We start from the raw sequence: 23,237 nt of genomic DNA on the forward strand, positions 1-23,237 counted from the left end.
GATTTAAAACCAAACCCAGGTGCTTCAAAAAAGCACTGCGTGAATGGATTTATGCATAGAAGAATAATAATTAAATGTGTTACTTTTTAAATAAAATTACTTAATGTACCAAACTTCACTAAAATTCTAAAGGAGCACAGAAAAAAAATGAAGCCTTTATGTATTTACTTAATTATTCATTTTTTTGACATGATATATTTTTTGTGTTCTAATCCAACATTAGAGATAAACAATAAATATGATTTATATTATAATTAAAAAGTGAGGATGATTAATCCTGATGTTTTGTTCTTCATTACTATAAAAAAAACATAGCAAATAAAATAATGATAATTTATTTTTTATAGAAAAATTAATGGTAGTATTTTTTTATTACAAGCAAATATTTGGTGAACACTTTTTAAGATTAGCAACCAATATTTCTGTTCGCTCTCAAAAGGACCCCATTTCCCATAATTCCTTTGGGCATCTCGGCTTTTCCTACTGTGACGTAATTGGAGGCTACGGGGTAAACAGCGGAATTCGTTTCAGTTTGAAGTTAAAACATGTACTCCAAGAATTTTTTGGGAGGAAAAGCGGACTATTTCTTCAAGAAAGCAGAAACCGAAGCCTTCTAGGATCTCAAGACCATCATTTACTATGCTTTGTTCAATAGTAAGTACAGAACAGAGACGAAGCTTTAAAACAAAAGGATTGAAACGTTTCTGTAAACACGCTACTGCCAAACGCAAAACAAAACAAAAAAGATATGTTTTACAAATAATTCCAGGTGCTACAGCTAAATAGCATTTATTAAACAGTTATGGAAACTCTCTCAGTTACTCTTAATGTCACATAAACAGACCTTTATATACTAACGCTTTTGTACTTACCGTGTTTTGTTTTTGAAACGGCTGATCATGGAAATGATTCCCTATAAATCTGCCATACAGGTCACGTGCGCAATGCCTGGCAGAGGTGTAAACATTGATCAAAGCTACAACTTCGGGATTATGCACCCCCTAGCGAATATTTACCTGGTTACACATTTAAACATAAGCAACAGCTATACTAATGTAATGATGATGTTTAATTCAATTCAGTTTATTTATATAGCGCCAATTCACAACACATGTCATCTCAAGGCACTTTATAGTTCACCAGATCATCCAGTCAAATTGATTCAAAGTTTTCTGTCTAAAGAAAACCAGTTGATTGCATCGACTGATTGACTCTTTAGCAATCCCTCACACTAAGCATGCTTGTAGCGACAGTGGAGAGGAAAAACTCCCTTTTAACAGGAAGAAATCTCCAGCAGAACCGGGCTCAGTGTGAGCGGCCATCTGCCGAGGCCGACTGGGGTTCAAGGAGACAAAAGCAGAGATACAGAAAGCAGCTGTAAACTGTAAAAGGTGTTTACAGGTGTTCAATAGTGCTTTGTACGATATAAACATCGTGTTTATGCAACCTCACTGCATTGATCAGATCAGAGGCAGGTCCTGTAATGTATCTTCTCTACTCTTTAGATTGCCTTAACAGCGCTTTTCCACTGTGTGTTCATTACAAAACAAGATCATCTTGTTTTTTGTTTTTTTAGTCCTGCTGACTAAGCAGCTTATTTGCCTCTGCGGTTTTCTGAGCTGACATTTGCAGATCCGCTGTTAAGGACTCAATAGGCACCCTGAAAGCCACTTCTGAAGGTCAGTTATGAGCTCATATTTTGATGTCTTGTGATTTTTAGGTGTGACTGCCTTAAATGGATCATGTGGTTCATGTGCAATCACTCTTCTTTTCTCTCTGTGACTACTTTATACAGTACAGCCATCAGCCCGATGGTAAAATGGTGTCTTTTCTTGCTGCTTATGTTTTATTAAACTTTGCACCCCTGTTGGTGCTCAGTGTTCCTCCCATTTGGACCCAACCGGAGCAGGTGCATCTCTCCTATGCTGGTGAGTGTTCGACCTTCCCCTGTTACTCTCATTTGTTTACATTTGATAGCAAATTCTGTCTGCTTAGAACATTTGTGAAGTATTTTTGGACATTTTTACTGTAAAAACTGGCAAATAACGTTGGCTATGCAGGCTATGCTTTTGTTGTCTTGCAACATTTTAACCTCAATCAGTACTGCTGCATTTGCCATATACTCTCTTTGTTAATGGAAATTTTGATACAGTAAAATTTAGGTGTTTCGTGCTGAATCAGTGCACGTGGCGTCTCTTGTAGTTTACATACACGGGGTAGTTACACTGTAATTATTCACAAGGTTACATATTTTTTTCCTGTCTCAAATGCACAGTTTAATGTATTTTAATTAGAAAAAAAAAGCAGTGCATGACTCTAGAGTCGCAGAGAAATTATTTTCAAATGTTTTTACTGACAAATGTGACATGAAATAATATTCAATCCCTTAAATTCAGTTTCTATTACAGAGAATAAAGTCCAGCCTTAACTATCTGCCTTTAAAATGCACATAAATAATAAATAAAGGCCACCTGTTTAAAGTCTTAACTCTATTCCATGTGTTCTGTGTCCCAGCGTTTTATTAGAGAACATTAATAAACAAACCACATCTTAAAGACTACCACTAAATGGGATAATTTAATCAATTCTGCAAAAATGTAAAGACTTCTGGAGGAATTTTAGAATCCATGTCTAACAGTCTTTCAACAAAAAAATGCACCATATAAATCTGGTCTCAATTGAAAAACTTACAAGAAGACAGTATGAATACTTTTACAGTCCCCTGTATTTTATCTATGGATGTTTTGATGGTAGATACCTGGCCAGCTGTCGGTTTGTGGTGCATATCTTTCCAGCCACAAGTATAAACGTAACACTTGTCAGCATTTTATAAAGTTATCAGTAAGTGATACCAGGTTCTGTTTTAGAACACGTACCAGAATGTCTCCAGTAACTGGGCTTTTCTTCTCAGGTATACCAGGCTCTATGGTGGTGACTTGGACCACCTTCAATAAAACAGACAGCATGGTGGAATATGGTCTTCAGGGTGGTCGGCTGTTTGAGATGAGTGCCAAAGGAGATGCTACCATTTTTGTGGACTCGGGAGAAGAGAAGCGGAAGATGTTCATCCACAGAGTTACCCTTACAGGCCTCAAACCTGCTGCTACGTATGGTAGGTGAGGTCTGGATTTTATGTGTTTTTTCCTTTGGCCTGTTTGAGTGAGTTTACCTTTATTTCTTTTTTTTATTCAGTCTACCATTGTGGAAGTGATGAAGGTTGGAGCGACATATTTTCTTTCACTGCTCTCAACAGCAGCTTTAGTTTCAGTCCCAGGTTTGCTCTCTATGGTGATCTGGGCAATGAGAATCCTCAGTCTCTGGCTCGACTGCAAAAAGAAACTCAGCTTGGCATGTATGATGTCATCCTGCACATAGGTAACTATTTCAAAGATTTAGATATTTTCATTCTTTGCTTAAAAAGCAATTGAATGCTCATTAGGTTTTATCAACACAGCGGATTGTAATAATTTTCCTTAAGAAACCTGTACTGAAATGAAAATGTGGGAGATTTGATTAATTAAGGCTTTATCACGGAATCAAGGAAGTAAAACTATTCTCATCCAATAGGTACTTGCTCAGATAGTTGTTGATTTTAATTGCACTTTTAGGGCTTAAATTGTTGTCAATACACCTAAAGCTTTAAATAATTAGAGCATAAAGACTTCTGTTAAAGTGTGGCCAAAATGTTTTCTTTTTCTAAATGCTTTGTTTAGGAAACAGGGTTGATGTTTACCGATTTTACTTCACAAACGCATTCTAAAATAAATGTAATGTTTCTACTTTAAATACAATGATTTAAAATAACCATTAAACATAAAAAAGATTGATGCTAATATAAAACCTGAATGCTCAAGTTTTCCGCATTTTTTCCTTGCTGTTGAGGTAAAGTCATTAGTTTGTGCTGAGATGTGTAGTAAAAATTAGATCTCATGTGGTTTATGTTTTTGTTTTGTTTTACAGGGGACTTTGCCTACGATATGCATGAGGTATTTTATCCTTCCCTATGAAAAGTTATCAAATCTGTTCTTAAACTTAACTGGGATCATTGACAGCTGGTTTCTTTCATCGACTCTGATCTCAGACCTCCTCTTATAATCCTCTAATTTCATAGTGGCAGATGAGATACTCCACTTCAGTTCTTCTGTGCTAACCTTTTCCCAGTTTAAACCGCTGTCTATAGTCTGGTCACCTCCACTCTGCGGTCGAGACTTTCAGCCTATGATTAACATTACTGTGATATTTCTTCAGCTTTCAATGAAAGATGAGATGGGAAATCTCGTCACTAAAGAAACCAATAAATAAAACCGGTACTATTTAAAACCACATGTGATGGGTCCCAATAACATATTTGCTCCTTTCAAATCCTCCTTGCTGTCATCTTTCATATTCAGTGGACCTAATCTTGTCTCTGATTCTAATATCGATTTCCTTTAAATAATTTTCTGCGTTAGTAATGTTTTTCTTTAATATAGAAATGTGTCTAAATAGAATTGACAGACCTCTTTAGAAATTAATAACTATGATTCAGTCTAGTAAATGTTTTTTTATCGTGCTAATGTCCAAGTATAACTCATGGCTTCATTGATATTATGAAGAGAAAACCAGACAAAGGAATTTGGTCTGGTTGTTCTAGGTACAGGCCCCATGAAGAGTGAGTCACACTCTGTTTTTTAAGACAAAACCTCAGTGGACAAAATCTGGTTTAGACTGGATGTTGATATGTTTTTAAAGCTGTCTAAAAATGTACTGAATTTTATAATCTGAAAGGTATAATGGAGGATTTTTGCCAATTTTTGACTTTTTTTTTTAGACTTTTAACAACACTTTATTTACACAATTCAAACAATATAATGTATTCTTTTTATGAAATAAGTGTCAGTTAAAAATCACTATTAATGTACAAACAAGTGTCAGCTAAAAATCATTAAAGGAAATTTCCGGACGAAGGCTGCTCAGTGACACAGTGGGTAGAATTGCTTCCTTGCAGCAAGAAGTGGGTTTGATTCCTGGGTCCTTCTGCATGAAGTTTGCATGTTCTCTCTGAGCATGGGTGGGTTTTCTCCGGGTACTCCGCCTTCCTCCCACAGTCCAAAAACATGACTGCTAGGTTAATTGGCTTCTCTAAATTCTCCTTAGGTGTGAGTGTGTGTGTGAATGCTTGTTTGTCCTGTTTGTCTCTGTGTTGCCCTGTGATAGACTGGCGACCTGTCCAGGGTGTACCCCACCACAGCTGTCCATAGACAGCTGGAGATAGGCACCAGCACCCCTTGCAACCCCGCTTGGGATAATAGTGTCAGAAAATGGATGGATGGATAGGTGCAAAAGTCTGGTCAGATTCAGATTTCTGAAAGTACTTTAAATATTAGATTATTACACACTGTTCAGAAAATAATAATTGTTTTAATTAAGAGTGATTTTCATTTGAATGTGATTTATTGGAAACATCCATGTTTGTCAAAAAATACTACTGCCACCTACCGGTTTGGGACGTCATGGTGCGGTATCGGCTGTTGAGCAAGTCCCAATGTTGTAGCTGGTGTTTCTCACAGCACGCTATTATCCATCATGGCGACGACCAGTGCACTGTGCAAAGCAGAGAGTAATGGATAAATTACGTGTTTTTCTCTGGCCAGAAGTTTGATGGTAAATCCTTTCTTTTCAAGTTGGCCATCCAATGACGAGCCCGTCCTTGGAGAATCATGAATCGGAAAGGTGAAATAGCTAATTCTTTTTTCACTTTTACCCGATGCATTACCACATCCAACTGCCATGCATGTTGGAATTGTCAGTTTAATTGTAGCTCTTGCGAATTTCAATTGGGAAGTCCTCTCGAAATCTTAAATAATTGTTGTTGATTGCAGATGTGTCTTACCGCACCGAAGATGTCAGGAATGATGTGTTACTATATTTGGGCAAAAATGGCCGATCCCGGACTCAGTGATTGCGATGAAACCAAAGTCATTAAATCACTCTAAACGTATTAGTTTTAGGTATTGATAGTGATCCATTGATCATTCCTTGCTGAGCGACTTTTCCTTTCAATGTGGAGCTTGTTATATTATAGTTGTCCTTCATCTGACACAGCACATGAAATTTTGTTAAAACCCTACAACTGCATAAAATCCTCCTTATTCTGTGTGGCTCTGTGGAAGTGAATCTCCAGCCGTATTCTGGTTTTAACGTTGCACTTCCACACAGCCACGGCATCAAGGTAAGATCCCTTCTGCAGCCTGTCTCTGTGGGACAGGTACATGGCCATCTTTGCTTCACTGATTTAAAAAAAATTCATTTTTAAGACCTGTCCTCTCCAAAAAAAATGCACATGCTCAACCCCTTTACCTGCTTTCGAGAGAAAACGCCTATTAAACATGTGTGAGAGCATGTACAAGTCCATTTTTCCTCTTGCACGCTCTGTTTGAAAGTTGCAGATAGCGTCAACTCATAAAAGCTTACTCTCCAAAAGAAGAAGTGCAATTTTTCCACTGTCAGACTCACCACCTGTAAGTGAAAATTGGGACGAGCACATAGGACGGCCTTACGTAAACATATTACCTGAATAATTGACAATTAGGAGGACCGCTTATTTTTATGATCCACCCTGAAAAGAACATCCTCCACTATACCTTTAAGAGTTATTTGCTGGAGATTATAAGATAAGAAAGTGTTCGCCTTCATGTTTGATAACCAAGTGTTTCCTACTATAGGACAATGCATGAATTGGAGATGAGTTTATGAGGCAGATTCAGTCCATTGCAGCCTATGTCCCCTACATGACCTGTCCTGGAAACCATGAAGCAACATAGTGAGTAAAACTCAGACACAACTCTACTTATCCCAGTTATACTTAAATAACATGTTTTTGTGACAAGTAATCATAAGGCAATAACAGGCATGAGAAGGTTACTGTTGTCAAGGATTTAACTCATTCATTTCCCACCTGACTGTTTTCTAAAGTTTAAGGTGAATTGATAAAATACCATAGCAATGTTCAAACTATGATTCTTGATTAGTTCTGGATAGAGCATATCGAAATATAATAACATGCTATAAATTCTGTGCTATCATTACTACTGGCAGAGGTAGCATGTTTTTTTTAGCATGCATTTAAGAAAAAGCATTTCTTGCACTATTGTCCGAAGTTCTGAATGTAACAAAGCTTTTTACTCATTTAAATATCCTATCCTACTTTCACGGATTTCTGCTTTCATCTGAGATTGTGATAGATGGGCGATGAAAACACTGGGATTTTCATAAAAGTAGTATCCTTAAATGTTGAGTTAATAATGACTTCATTTCTAAAAGTGGTTTGAAGAGGTGTCATGAATTTTTTCAACACATTGCCAAACTACTGATACTATGTCATTGCTGTTTCCCTGAATACTGACATCTGCTGGACATTTAAAATTCCTACAGGCAGCATTTTTAACAGACAACTTAAAGGAATAGTACACCCAAAACATGATTAGCCTTCATTTTCTACTCACCCCCATGCTGAACAACACTCTGGAGTACTTTTTTGATATCTCAAATGCATCTGGAGATCTGGGAGGCTTCTTGCTGTCTGCTGACATTCAAATAATGGAGGTCTACATGTATGGCGCCCGAGGCAGAAAGGTCCATAAAAGTCCACAAAAAACGTGTCAATATTCCTCCATACTGCTCGTCCAATGTATTCCAAGTGTCCTGAGTGGGTAGCGTCCATAATTTACTCGAAACAAAGTCATTTAGAATGTTTTTAGAGCCTAAACAGTAGTGTATAGGATTTCCTAAAAGCGCGTTCACGAGTCTACGGAAACTGCGGCAGACCAAACCAGATGAAAGTGCGCATTCAGCGTCTGCTCTGCCGATAATGCAAGCATAGAAGAATAAATGTGCTGTTTACCTGTGCAAAGAAAGAAACAACGAAAGAAAAATGTCTGAGGACTTCAGTGTTGAGGAAGAGCATGAGTTCTTTGCCGAGCTGAATGCGCACTTTCCTCTGGTTTGGTCTGCCGCGGTTTCCGTAGACTCGTGAATGCACATTTAGGAAATCCTTTACACTACTGTTTATGCTCTAAAAACATTCTAAATTACTTTGTTTCAAGTAAATTATGGACGCTACCCACTCAGGACACTTGGAATACATTGGACGAGCAGTATGGAGGAATATTGACACGTTTTTTGTGGACTTTTATGGACCTTTCTGCCTCGGGCGCCATACATGTAGACCTCCATTATTTGAATGTCAGCAGACAGCAAGAAGCCTCCCAGATCTCCAGATGCATTTGAGATATCAAAAAAGTACTCCAGAGTGTTGTTCAGCATGGGGGTGAGTAGAAAATGAAGGCTAATCATGTTTTGGGTGTACTATTCCTTTAAACTGGTTTGATGACCTAGAATATGATTTAAGTCATTTTATGTTATATAGTATTATTTCATATCTTTGTTTAAATTGAAAATATCTTTAATATTTTTAGAAGCAATCTATAAGTAATTGAAACATATATCATAACAGGAACATTTAAGTGAAAATGTGATTGTGGATGCTGGTGGACTAGAATTTTATTTATTTATTTAAACAACAACTACAGTGAGAACAGTAAGCTAAAAGTCAATTTGAACTCAATGGAAATTGAGATAAGCTGAGTGATAACTAAGAGGAACAAGATGACACAACGAGAACATTAAAACAAACTGCTGAAAACTTGGTTTGCCTTGAGGCTGCTCCACATTTATTAATAAATTTGATGATGAACCGCAAAAGATTATAGATTCTTTTTGCTGATGCATCCCAATGATAGATATGCTTATAAACACAGTTTAGTGCATGAGCCAGTTAGAAATGGCTCATTTATTGGTCATCAGACTTTTTTGAAACAATATGGGCACCAACACAAGGATTTGCTCTATGAGCTCGATGCATCTGTGTTGCAGGATGCCTCACTATTAATTTCCAAACAGTGATACTTGCTAAACTACTTATTTACTGCTTTGAAGATGACCATTCCAACAAACGTCAAATTGGTTACATAATTGGTTCTCTTTTAATCTTAATGAAAAGACACAGAAGTAATGTGTCTGAATAAGATAGAGCTGCAAAGCATAGATTGTGCTTTGTAGACAATCTAATTTCTCAGATTTTATTCTAATTTTTCTGTGATGTCGAAGCTGTGTACATTTTGCACTTTCAGTTCTACAGCTATAACGAATTCTATATAACTATAATTCTATATAATCCTTTGCTGCTCTCATTAGATAATTTGCTGCTTTAAAGCTTTTAATTAGACCTAGTAACTGATAATGCATACAACAAAATAAAAGAAATAAGTAATATGATAATTTTTCAATGACTTCGTATCTAGATGTGGTGCATTCCTTTAAGATTAAATACTAGTGTATTGCCATATTTGCTGTGATAATTGCAATATCCATAAGTCTTTCCACAGACTTTTAATTGGTCCCACTTTCAAATAAAATCCATTCTCTGTCATAAAGAATCACACATTTAAAAAATTCTAATATAGTTCTGCTTGTAGGTCTGATTCCCGATGTCTTTTTCGGGAATCCCATGGGTCACGGGATTCCCGTGGGATTCCCGTGGGATGGGAGTCAGTATTAGTAACGATCACGGGATTGGAATGGTACAGGATTAAACATTAACGGGAGCAGACGGGAGCGGGAGCAAACCAATAGTAACTTCCGCTCTGAGTTTTTCACCCGCGCTCAAAAACAACAAGAATGGGAGTGGTGCAGGAGCGGGAGTCATTCTGAATGGGAGCGGGATGGGAGTGGGAGTAATTTCACCAGGAGTGGGACGGGACAGGATTTAGATTTTTACTCTGGCCCGGGATCGGGACGGGACACCATTTTTTTCTGTGGGAGTGGGACGGGACAGGAGTGAAAATCCACTCCCGTGTCAGTCTCTACTGTAAAGACAGATTTTTGGATTGCACAACTAATATTTAACCTGTTAACAGAATCTCTGCAGCTCCTCCAGAGTTACCATTTTCCTGTAGACTACTTAACTGATTAATGCTCTCCCTTCCCATTCTGTTAGTTTAGGTGGACATCCATGTTTTAGTATGTTTGGTTCCCTATTTGCCAATTTTTAGATGATGGGGCGTCCTGTGAGACGTTAAAGGGTCATCACCCTTAAATCTGACTTTCTCATGTTAAAATGTGTCACGATGTTGCGCTTCTATCATAACCTGACAGAAAATTTGGCCTGAAAGTGGCTTGTTTTTTTGTGGACTGATTGTGCAAACCAGAAAAGTTCAGAAGAGTGCACTCTCAAAAAGCACGGTTTTGGTCTTCCTCCTATCAAGATGTCAGCACTGGAAGGGTGTTAATATTAGCCAGCCCACCTATTTTCAACTATATTTCCACCAACCTGACATGTACTCATACTAACATTTTTACACACGGGTGGAATTTATTTTTTTATTTATTTCTTATGTTTTCACTTTAAATTAAATTTATTAAACTTAAGTTTATTTTTGGGTTTCATATAAATAGCAAAGGCATGCTCACCTTTTCTGATTTCTATTTGCTTATAATCTTTTATTATATGTATCTCCTATTTCTTTAACTCTACAATTATACATTATTTTCTTGTTGGTCTATCACACAAAATCAGGTAAAAATACATATTATTTTATGGAAGTGACAACGTTCAAAAATCAATAACTAGGCTAACATTTTCAAGGCATTATTTTAAGAAAACACCAGAATATAGGAAGGGGAAAGTTAGACAGTGCTATAAGAAAAATGCGTTGATATAAGTAAAGCTTAATCTCTTATAAATTCTTCAATGCACGATTAAATGCATGTTTAAATTTGATTTGAGGTGATTTAAAGTTCTCCTTATTTCTGTCCAGTTTGCAGAGTGCCTCTTACATACTGAAACACTTAATGTTATCGGATCCTGAACCATAATATTTTTTTGCCGCTTCTATAGTGGGATGGTTCCTTTTTCAGCCTTACCATAAGTAATGTGTCTGGACTTTATTACAGAGCTGCAAACAGTAGTCTCTTTTTCTTGGCTCTGCTTGCAGACATCAGAACCTGATATCAGGAATCATTTGACTCCATTACGTAACCAGTAAATCCAGCTTCTCTTGCCCTTAATAATGCCTAAATGTCTGTTCTGTTCTGTGGTGTTGGTTCTGAGTCCAACTATGCCCCGAAGCTTGTGACTGATTTTAAGCCTCGCTTTTTGTTTTGCCCTCTCAACCCATACCTTTCTGTTCCTGTTTCCAACCTCAAAACCTAATGGGTAAATAGTGAGTGAAACTGGATGGCGGCAAGATTTGTTTTTTCTCAAGTCCAGTTTCCAGAAAGATGAGAACGGCTGATCCTCATAAAGATGATCATTTTCCCAATCAAAAATGTCTTCATTCCCTGAGCACAGTACGTGGTACATCAGCCCTTTAAAGGATATTAGAACAGTTACTGTTTGAAAGCAATTACTTAAGTCTTTAATTGCTTTCTTCCTTTCATTCTGGTCTGTGAATTAAATTTTTTTTTTATATCTGATGAGGATAGGTTTCATACAAACCCCTAAGAGGGCATACGTTATAGTTAAGCAGATTTTCGCTGCTGTGATGCAGGTTTTAATGTCTTCAAACATTCTGGACAAGCCTGACAAATGTCACTGCTTGATAGTTCTCCAGTATAGATTATTATGACAAAATAAGTAGTGACATTTTCACATTCTGTCTTTATACAAAACCTATTTGCTATTCATTGCAGCACATCTCTTCCAAAATGATGTGTACTATTGAAATATGTGCCATAGGGAGATAATATATATATTTAGCATTATACTCTTGCTTCTTTCTGTAAAATGAACTAAAAAAAAAAAAAAATCAGGATAGAATTTTGAGCCTAGATCATATGGAATATTCACAGTAGAACAAATATGGATCGTTGTTAATATTATCACTTGTTACCTCAGTCTTTCCTGTAGCCACTAACTCCCACATGACTGCACGCTTAGTATTTTAAACAGAGATCAATTTGATGTATGAAAACTTCTTTTTTCTCACTGGAAAATGCTTGCTTAGTGTCTGTAGATGTTCTCTCAACCACTAGAGGGTGATATAAACTTGTGATATGTCTTCAGGATCATGACCAGGAGTCATTTTGGAGTATTTTGATGGTTAAGTCAAATTCATAAAGGAGTTATTTGTTTTTTATTTTTTCTAACAAATTTGTTTTTTTAAGACTTAAGTCAGATGTCTGGAGATTTCTGTATTTATTCAGTAGCAGAATCATTTAAAAATTCACCGCCATAATGAATGCCCAGATAGAAATGAAGTAAAATAGTAGTGAATATTTATTGGCACATGATCAACCTTTCCTTTTCTACTATATAATTAAGAGGGGACCCCTCTGTATACAGAGTCTTCTGTTCACTTTGCTGTTTTACTGCATTGAAGTCTGATTTATATTTCAAACCATTTCCTTGCTTCTGCCTTGCTACACTCTCCAGTTGCCTCTAACACCTGATTGACCCAGTCAGCTCTCCAGCAGCTGATGTGGATGATGGTGCCTTTTAATCTTTGTAGAATAAAAATAAAACAGTTATCATTTAATACCTGACCTGAACAAGTTTCCAAGGTAATACTCCTGCATTCATAACAAAAGTAAAAACCAAACATTTGTATTTTGCATGAACATCTCACAAAGGTCTTTTTTAGATTTTGTTTGAATGCACTACATGCTTCAGTGCTAATTGCTGTTTGTTGCATGTTTAGGGAATGCAGATTGTTTGAGCAGTTCATTTAATTGTATTTCTCTTCTTTTTTTTTTCTTTTTCTCAGCAACTTTTCAAACTACAGGAATCGCTTCAGCATGCCAGGCCAAACTGAAAGCCTATGGTACAGGTAAAGATGTTTTTTATTTACATTGGCTTTAAAATTGTAACAGAAACAACGGAATCAGATATAGATTGATAAAAATTCCTTTGATGTACCCAAAGCGCTGTGTTTACTTAAGTAAACATCACTGAGCTGTTCGAGCCTTTAGAGGAGAGCGGAGTGCCTCACTTTCAGTTAAGCTCGACTCTCCTATCTTTGGAAAACTTAGGACTACACAAAGGAGCTATAGATCTGACTTAGTGAGTCATTGCCCACTACATACCTCTTTCTCCCAGACAGTAAGATAATACCCTGCTAGACCACAAGCTTTCTCTCTGTGGGCTGAGATGCAGACAGGCGTGCTGGCTTACTTCTTCATGTGTGTGCAAGCTAAGGATGAACAGCCACAGTAGAGCAAGTAAACACAGATGAGAGTGACTTATTTTAAAAATCTTATGTGTTAAAGATATAAAAGCTTACATAGAAAGTACTCATACTGGAGCTGTGAGTGTTTTAGACTTGGAAGTATATCAAAAGACTTAAAACTTGGTTATGGATAAACTTCAACTAGAATTTGAGTTAAAAAAAACTTGATATGTGACTTCTAAAAGTACATAGCAGGTGTGTTGTATAGTGCAGCGGTCCCCAACCTTTTTTGCACCACGGACCGCTATATGTCAGACAATATTTTCACGGACCGGCCTGGGGGTAAATATGATCAAGTCGACTGGCACATAAAATCAAATACAAACAGCATAAAAATAAAACAACAAGCCGGTCCCATCTAGGCGTAATCGGAGAAAATGACACAGGAAGTGTGCTCCTGATGTCCAGTCTGCTCCGTAGCTTTGCTTTGGTTGCTGTAATCGCAGAAAATCCCACTTCACAAAGATAGGATGTTATAGATAGGATGAATCTTGAACTGAATTAACCTGTGTCAAGAGGCACAGATGCACCGACTGATGTAATTGGGAGAGAATACCGCAATTTTTTTAATTTTTTAAAATAAAACATCACTCGATAAATTATATATATATATATATTTATATATATATACTTTTTTCTGTGCGGCCCGGTACCAAATGACCGACGGACCGGTACCGGTCTGCGGCCCGGTGGTTGGGGACCACTGGTATAGTGTTTTGTAATTAAGAAACATTAATCTTCCAGTATGGTCCTTACAGCTTACAGAGCTTATCTAGAAGTCCCAGATCTTTAGCAATATACTTGTTAGGTTGGGATATAGTGAGATTTCTTTGCTCCAGTCAGAGAAGAAATTACACTAAAGGTATATTTAGATATTTACATAAAAAAACGCACAGTAAGCAATGTTGGGTAAAAATTTTCTGTTTTGCAAAAAGTCAAAATATCTTAGAAACTTAGTGTTAAATAATAGTAACTATGCTTTTTTGATTTATGTCTTGTCAATGTTAGTTTTTTAGCTAAGTAAGCAACAGGTCTGCAAAGTAATAACCAAAAGTATGCTATGTTCTTGTTAGCTGCAATAGGAAAAAATAAAAGGAAGAGGAAATATATACACTGTTACCCAGTGTTGCACAGTGAAAGCTTAAATTATCTATTTTAAAACTGACTTCAAAATGTTTTCTATCTTGCTAGTGTAATGTAAAAAAGATGCACTCTAACTTGGTCTAAGTGTGGAGAAATGTTGCTCTAATCATATACATGGGTCAAAATATGCACTATTAGTGCCTCCCCAAACTTTTACATAATTATTAGCCATATTCCTCAGAGCTGTATTGAATCAGGGTATGCTGTCAGTTTCACTTTCAGTTGAGGGTAATTATAATCCTTTGGTAAGTTCATTTTCATCAGCGACAAAAAGCAGTCGCATAATGTCCCATAGGAGAAAGTAATGGGATTTCTGGATATCACTGTTAATGTAAATGATACTTGTGTAGGAGTTGTGAAAATGCTGTAACATATGTAGGGTATACAGCCAGTAGCTTTAGCATCATTTTGACATGTCCAAAAAACTTTTTTGGCAGCCTGGTTTGGCTAAGGATCAAATGATGTATGTTGAATATATAGGACTGCAAATACTGAACAATAGCCAGGCGTATCATCCAACAACTAAAGTCCAAGCAAATAAGAAAGCCATGATAAACAGTCTAAACCTTAATTTTTTTTGTCAGAGTTACTACATTTTAAGTAATTGTTTAAATCATATTGATATGAGTTCTGGAAACTGGCAACATCATCTATAACTAAACTAACTATTCTGTCCACTTGTCCACAACCAGCATTTTCACATTTTGGACTAGGCACTTAACTCAGATCTTGAATATCTTGAATTTGGACTTAACTTGGAACTTGAAGATCTATGTAGAAAATATTCATGTTAATAAAGACTTGAGAGAAGATCTCAGACTCTTTTTCCAATTTCAAAAAAGAAAACATTTGTATTTCTGCAAAGGTCGGTTGATAGTTAATTTATTTATCCTTAATTAATTAAATAAAGTCTGAAATATAAATATATCATCAATCCCAAGTCTTAAATTAGATTAAGTTAACTCTTAAAATGGTATGTTTCCATAGTTTCATTTTTAATAACGGATTTATTCTACTAATTTTACCTATGGAAGAGGAATTACATTGTTATTATACTATGATAAAACTTGAAGGACTACAATGGAAGACGAGAACATATTTTTAGGAAATAACTCTGATCCTAAACTGAATAACTGAATATGTAGGCAATGAAAATCAAGATGATGTAGTACATTATTTACTACAATTAATGGTTTTTAACTAGTAACATTTGGATTGAAAACATTAATCTTTTAATAATATACTTTTTCTCTTACATTTATTCATATTGCACTTAAAAAGTCCAAAAATTTATTATCTAAAACTTAAGAAATAAACCCAGAAATCCTTTGCTTTTCTCAGTTAGACTGTTCAGGATGTATTTGTCTGTAAACTGATCATTAGGCTGTTGTAGTCCCATATAGTGTCTTTGATTATCTCTTTGAGTGAAGGTAAATCCATGTGAAATTGAAATGAACTTTAAACTTTTGTCCAGATTTTACTCTCCATTGGTTTTCAACAGTGAATATCTGGGTCTTTTTTTTTTTTTTTTTGTGTCTGCAGTTGGAACCTGGGCTCGGCACACATCATCTCCTTCTCCACAGAAGTTTATTTCTACCTCGAGTATGGGATGGATCTTATTTTCAAGCAGTACGATTGGCTGAAGGATGATCTGGAGGTTAGAAATATTCATTTTCCAATAAAAATTGAATTGTATGTTTTTTTGTTATGTAATTCTCTTAATCAAAAGTTTACTCGTCCACACTACCTTTAGACACAAACCTGCTTCCTTTTTTTACCCTTTTTTGATTTTTTGGGGGGATCCTGATATAGGAAGCTAACAAGCCAGAGAACAGAGCCAAGCGTCCATGGATCATCACCATGGGACACAGACCCATGTACTGCTCTGATGACGACCAGGATGACTGTACTAAGTATGACTCCTGGGTATGTTCAGTTGCTGGTCCCACAATGTTTTTTTTTTAATGATAAACTGCTCTTTATCCTCACAGGTATTTCTTACATACTCTTCAAACTGACCAAGTCACACCACAATACCACAGTGCACTGACGTGTGTTATCATAGTCATAATTTGGACCACATAGATTTTTCCCTCTAACTTGGCTTTCTTTGCATTTGGCACTATCTTTAGTAATGCTAGGAAGGAACCCCCTAAGTGCTATCAATAGAGCAGGTAAAGCTGTAGGGATGATCACTTCATCTATGCCTTTTGGATATCTTCAGGTCAGAGTGGGACGGACGGATATCAAACCACCAGCTCCTGGTCTTGAGGATCTATTTTATCAATATGGTAAGAGCACAGTGTGACATTAGCTCTTTATTGTGCATCACTGTCATGGTTGAAAGATTTATGTTTATTTCCTTTCTTTGTGCTAGAACGACACAGAAAAGCAGAGAGAAATGCTAAAATATGACACAATTTCACACAAATTCCTAAAATCATCCAAATAAATTTTGTAGGTACCTTTTTTAAGTTAAAGGGAAAAAATATTGTTTTAAGCAAATGGTGTTCAATTAAGCTTAAATGTTGCAAGAAAGGTGTTGGAAATACAAAAATCCCACCAGTCTTTGTATTGGATGTCTGTGTGCAATAAAAAACATGGAGAACAGAAAGAGGAGAAAAGAAGATTTCAGAACCCAATTTGTGGAAAAACTATTAACAATGTCAAGGTTACAAGTTTACCCATAGAGATATTGAGTTTCCTTTGACCATTGTGCAAATTATAATCAGGTAGTTTAAAACTCATGCACATCAGTGAAAGGATTAAAAGTTGGAACCCAGTAGATTTTGGATTGTGGATAATCATTACTGGGGCAATGGCGGTGTAGAAGTTTATCCTGCAACTTGAGGGTTCTCTGTTCAAACCTCAGTTTAGTCTTTGAGCAAGACGCTTCACCCATATTACTTATTTATGGTGGTCCAATATGAGTGTGTGAATGTGTGTGCGTGAAGGAGTGCATGACTGAACGTAGTGCAGAGTGCTTTGAACTTGAAAGGTCCAAGCATTACAGGACATTTACAATGACTATGTACCACACCCAGCCAAGTTCCTAAGAAATATAAGCTGTCCAGGTTACAAGTCTACCTCTAAAGAGACCGTTTCAGAATCAGCCAAGAGGTCACAGCCTTGCCTATAACACAGATGGTTTCAGTGGTTAGTATGTATTGACATTTGAATATTAAACGTTATGGAAGGAGCACACTGCTGGTGCAGACATATAAAAAAAACTATTCTGGAGTTTGGAAGAATTTATGTGCAAGCATATGGGAAAATCTTTATAGAAATATGAAACTAAGATAGAGCTTTTTGTAAAGCACATCCTCCTACTGTTCACCAAAAAAATTCTAAATTGGGATTTTCTTCCAACTGATATTGTGATTGCAATTTTGTTTACATTTTCCTTTGCACTAACCACGAGTATGTGTTGTTTTACTTCGGGATTTTATTGTAGGTTACATTGAATGCTTGTTTAAACAGAGTCATTCATTGCAGGACTTTATGGACTTCTGTTTTGTGAAAACGTGAAAATGGAATCACACCTACAAAGAAAGGAACCAGTAGTGCCTACAATTTAAAATGGTGGAGATGAAACATTTTAGTGTCTTTTTGCTGCCTCTGGCACTTCGTGTTTGAACTGAACTGTTGGAAACTGGGTTTCTATCCTTTGCCATAGGTCCTCCTGGACAATGACCTCAGACATAAGTCAAAGAGCACCTGTAAATGATGAATGGAAACAAGGTGCTGAGTGATCTGCAATAAGTCTTGATATAGATCTTTAAAATTATGCTGGTAGAAGTTACCCTTAAAAAGACTCTTGCATTAAATGATTTCAAATGAGGCTTCTGCTCTCTGCTTTTTTTGAGTTACTTAGACTTAGACATTTTTTTATTTTGTCATTTTGTAAACATAATTGTATGCATTGTATGCTCTCTAGAATTTTTCATTTTATTATTTTGTCACTCCAATGCACCCTAAGTGAATACACATATGTATACACAAATGTGTAATACCTTTCTAGGAAAAATACGTTTTGGAAAACATTATTAGGTGCCAACACTTTCAACCATGACTGTAATTGCTCTGCACAGCCTAAAAAAGTATCCAAAAGGGGAAAAAAATAAAGTCAGATTTTTAAAAGTTTGGACTGGGTGACGTTGTCGTTGAAAGATTTTCTCGCATTGCATTTCTTTCTTTTATTTAATTTTATGGACAGGGAAAGCTTTTGCTTATTGTCCAGAAATCCCTACGTGAAGTTAGCAGTGGGGTTCTAAAATGTGTTAAATCAATCTGCATTTCTGTTAAATGTTTATATATTTACATTTAATACCTGTTTAACTCTGACTTTCTATTTTTTCCAGGGGTAGATCTAGAGTTGTGGGCACATGAACACACCTATGAAAGACTCTGGCCTGTCTATGGGGACAAGGTCAGTTCCTAAAATATTCCAGTTCTCATACTAATGTTATCATGGTTTTCAACACAATATTCATTATTTCTTGTAGGTGTACAATGGAAGCAGAGAGCAGCCCTATGTAAACCCAAAGGCTCCAGTACATATAATCACAGGCTCTGCTGTAAGTACTTTCACATTACTGCATCATTGTGAACATTTTCCATGCAGATCAATTTTTTAACGTAAACAAAAACACTGTCATGTATTGTACACACTTCTGTATGTGCAGCTGCTGGTCTGCCACAAAAGTTTAGAACCAGCTGTTTCTCTTGGTGAGTGTTTTCTGATGTGGTGGAGAGCCGCGCCGGGCACACTTTGTCAACCAGCCACAGAGGGAATAGTCATCAGCATATCAAGATGCTGCCAGACCAACACTGAGGCACAGCCACAAGTTAAACAGGGCTTTTAGGAAGGCGTTTCAAAAAAGCGTGAATCTCTCATCTTAGTCAATTTAAGCATTGCTGGATCTTCCACAGGGCTGCAGAGAGAGGACTGACAGGTTCAATCCAAACCCAAAGGAGTGGAGCGCTTTCCGCAGCACTAATTATGGGTACAGCCGCATGCAAGTGGTTAACGCCACCCACATTTATTTGGAGCAGGTCTCCGATGACCAGGTGAGCACACGTGGAACAACATGTGCACCAGCATGGCAAAAGTAAAAGAATGCGTTTTATGAAGGAGCACTTTTCCATAAATAATAAAAGAAACCATCTCTGTTTTTTTCCAGTATGGTAAAGTGATCGACAGCACATGGGTGGTGAAAGAAAAACATGGTTTCTCTTCCTGGCTGTAAGGAATGTCCGTAAAGATGATTTTCAACTGAACAAATTTTTAGGTTAATCCAAAATACAATCTCCATATGAGAATCTACTGTAAATGTATTATTCCAACCATGTACTCAATATTTATAATAATTGTAGACAGTCTAGCAAACCTTGCAAGCACAAAGATCCATTCCTTTAAGAGGTAATAGTCTTCTTTAAAAATCTGTAAACAGTTTAACTGCTAGATGGAGTCTTTTCAGGCTGATCAAGATTACAGAACTCTGTGTTGATGTCCATCTTTGTGGCCATCAGAATCTGAGACAAATTAATGTCTGTTTCTGCCTTAAATTGCAGTTATATAACTCAGGGAGGCTTGTGGCTGCGCCCATGCAGAGACTGCATGGCAGCAAGTTGTATTGATTTATAGTAAGACTTAGCAGATTCTTATCAATGCTGGAATACAACCACAATAGATCTACACACGTTTTCAGATTGTGATCTCTTCATTAGTGCCAGAGTACAAACAACCTTCTGCAAAACTGTGTTGACACAGCATAGCATACACACAAAACCACTGATCTGTTATAATAAACTTTGGTTAACATACATCATAATAACTGGACGTTTTTAGCTAAAGCACATGCTGTATGATATAAGTCTGTACTGTAATTTCAACCGCAAAATAACAGAGCACAAAGCACAATTTTTCACCTAAATGATGGAACAAAACATGAAAACTTACAGCAGCTTGCACAAAGTGTCAAAACAACTTCAGAAGCTCTACATTCTTGTAGAAAATACACACGGGGCCGAGGACCGGAGCTATGTCTGTAACTAACCACAGATTTGTTGAACTTTCCTCTGATGTTAACATCCTGCAGTGCAGCGGTCTGGACAGAAAGAAAGACACAAGTAATCACACCTCATATTGAAAGATTTCTGCTGTGTGTGCCCCGTGTATGATTATACAAGTGTTTTTGCAGACAAAAACCTGCCTTTATGTGTACCTAACCTCTGCCCTATGCCTGCTTAATATTGTTGTACCACAGCGGGCGAGAGCCAAAGGAACAAAAGGCTGCACAGGCCAAATAGGAGCTGAAGATGGTTTTATATCCCATACAGGGTTTTCCATGTGGGCCAAAAAGTTAAACTTGTGTCTCTACTTGACCCATAGGACCTCGTCTCATGCTTTTTACTTTCCTTTACATGGCTTATGGCAAAACTCAAAACAGGAGCTATAATAGCTTTATTTAGACACTGGCTTTATTGCTTCACCATTCAACCAGATGTGTGGAATGCATTACTCCACCTGAGCTGCAGAGCTCTGCTAATGGAAGGCAATGTCCTGGTAGGCTGGGAGGTCTTCCATACCCTTAGTATTCTTGCATGATGGATTGAGAAATCTCCATCAAATGGTGAGGTATCTTTTTATAAGCTAGCCATGTTTTAAATGTCTCAATATTCCAGAAATGCATTTCTTATTAATGTTATCTACTGTAGCAAACATCTCAGATCTTCACAGATTAGCTGTATTAATGCTGAGATTAAATTACAGACAGATAGCATCAGTTTAAGGATAATACAAAAACTACTGGAGAGTAGTTACTATAGAAAGTGCAAGTGTTTAAAAAACCATGCTGTGCATATTTCTCATCATGACATTCTTTCTGCATGCAAAGCAGGGCTAGAAGACCAAGTACTGCAGTTGCTTGAACTTTACTCTGTCTGGTGCAAATCTGTGCTTTTTTTGTGACACTTGCATGTCCCATCTGTGGATGTGCCTTCTTCAGCTTGCTCTATCAATCAAAAACAAACTTAGCTTTGTTTATAACCAATATAATTGGTTATAATGATCTCTTGAATCTGATTGGGTTGCTCTGAAATCAACTGGTTTGATTTAAGCTAATTTTGACTGTGTAACTTCAAATAAATTGGACATGAAAAGGGACTGGAAACGACTTGTGTTGTCATTTAACCCTCATTCATTTTAAACATACTTTCTTGTAAAGATGCAGATAGTTTAGTGTGTTTTACACACCATTTAGAGGTCAAAGAGCTGGAATATTTGCAATTTAATGACTCAGGAAAACTAGCTCCTCATTGACTTCTTGATTATTATTTTTTTTAGTTTTGTCCTTTATGCAGCAAAAATTCACCACCAGCTTATTTCTGAATAAAAATAGATGTCTCATTTTTTCAACTAAAAGTCTTGAAACTTCTGAGTGTGACTTTTCATATTTTCCTAAATGTACTTCCTGCGGTTTACCAACATTATTTTTGTATTAGCAAAGTTCTAAAGTTTTGCTATTGCACAGAATGGACAAACTGTCCCAGAGTACACCAGAGGCTTCTGTGTGGTATTTCTCTCCATGGGTGATCAAGAGGCGGCACTTGATCCCAGTGTTAACCTAAGAACACTGGGGACGTATGTGATGTATTAGAGCCGCCAGATGCTGGATCTTGGGGATATTTAATCAATCCAAGAAGCTCAGTGCTTTTCCAGAAGCAAAGCACGACTATTAAGAAGCCTCAGACCACCAAGACAAAACAACCAAGTACAGTCTGCCCCGGCACGTCGCTCCACATTCTTACCATAATTCCACTCTCAACATCAACACTGCTGTGACTTCCAGAGCCTCACAACACAGCGTCAACAGAAACAGCATGTTTTGGTATATTGCCTATGTTTAGTTATCTTGCTTATACAAACCGTGAGGTGGGAGGAATTGAACACATTCTCCTGAAAAAGAAATGTAAATTAAAACAGATCAGATGGAAATTTTTCTTTTTTATTTGTAGAATTTCTGGACTCACAGGAGTCCATGCCATCTACATTGAGATAACACTGAATGGAAATTTGAGGGATCCTCTGTGATAAACCTCTTTTAGCGATCCAGACAGTATGTGTTCTGTCTCCATAGAGCGCATGAGTGTGTGAAATATGTCAGCATAACACGGAGACATGCCTGCAGGGAAAATGTAAACAGTGAGTTGATTTCTGTGGACGAAATGGATTAAGGTCAACTGTTGATTTCTGCAGAGATCTTGTCCAACAATCTTTTTTGTTTTTTCCCAACTGTTTTATTGTTTCTTTTATTAAACATTGCAGCCCAGGTATGACCTGTGTGAGCTTGAAGTAGGATGTTACCTAATCTACTGGGCCATCCACCTATTAAAAAAAAACAGTCTGTGGAGACTTAGGTTCCGAAATCTGAAATAAAGCATAGCTATGTTCTTCTAACAGAGTAGTGAAAGTAGAGAAGATGCTCATTAGCAATGTTAGTGTGCTCACATTCAAATCTAGCCTACATTTTTTTAATTTAGACCTGGTCTTATATTGCGGTTCTATATGTAGCTCAGTAAAGATAACTTTTATAAATATGTATCTGAGCAATTCTAATGTGTATAGGATGAGGCTAAAGAAATCAAATAAAGAAAAAAAAGGTTCATTTTAATACAACAATGTGGACCTACTGATAATGTACCATCCCGGCAGTGATGGCTGCTCTTTTTGCACGCGTTAGTGCAGCATGACATGGAGAAACTTATCCTTACAGTACTCAATAGGTTCTACATGGGACTATTGAGCCAGGCCAGTGTGCTAGCTAA

The 23,237-nt window shown here is 36.8% G+C and overlaps 2 protein-coding genes across 8 annotated transcripts in view; one reads left to right on the forward strand and one right to left on the reverse strand.

The window, feature by feature from the left end:
- The window catches only part of LOC119787569 (KATNB1-like protein 1), a 44,624-nt gene that overhangs the window by 2,864 nt on the left and 18,523 nt on the right, over nt 1-23,237 (reverse strand). For 2 of the 7 annotated variants that reach the window (XM_038291521.1, XM_038291519.1), the window contains exon 2: nt 5,479-5,583. In XM_038291521.1, coding sequence (XP_038147449.1) covers nt 5,479-5,494 — 16 coding nt within the window. In that variant the 5' untranslated portion in view covers nt 5,495-5,583. Of the gene's footprint in view, nt 1-872; nt 1,039-5,478; nt 5,584-23,237 lie in introns of those variants that run through there. The other 5 variants (XM_038291522.1, XM_038291520.1, XM_038291517.1 and 2 more) reach the window with 4 other exon arrangements.
- acp7 (acid phosphatase 7, tartrate resistant (putative)) lies at nt 483-21,583 on the forward strand. Its single transcript, XM_038291515.1, is given in 15 exon segments — nt 483-654; nt 1,577-1,679; nt 1,801-1,928; nt 2,912-3,112; nt 3,193-3,375; nt 3,961-3,986; nt 6,705-6,802; nt 12,804-12,866; nt 15,951-16,065; nt 16,221-16,334; nt 16,633-16,699; nt 18,770-18,837; nt 18,914-18,985; nt 19,341-19,478; nt 19,592-21,583. Coding segments are annotated over 13 exon segments (1,320 nt in total). The 5' UTR covers nt 483-654; nt 1,577-1,679; nt 1,801-1,819; the 3' UTR covers nt 19,658-21,583.

Source organism: Cyprinodon tularosa, unplaced genomic scaffold (genome assembly GCF_016077235.1).
Source record: "Cyprinodon tularosa strain WSP-4 unplaced genomic scaffold, ASM1607723v1 ctg3, whole genome shotgun sequence".
Lineage (NCBI taxonomy): Eukaryota > Metazoa > Chordata > Actinopteri > Cyprinodontiformes > Cyprinodontidae > Cyprinodon > Cyprinodon tularosa.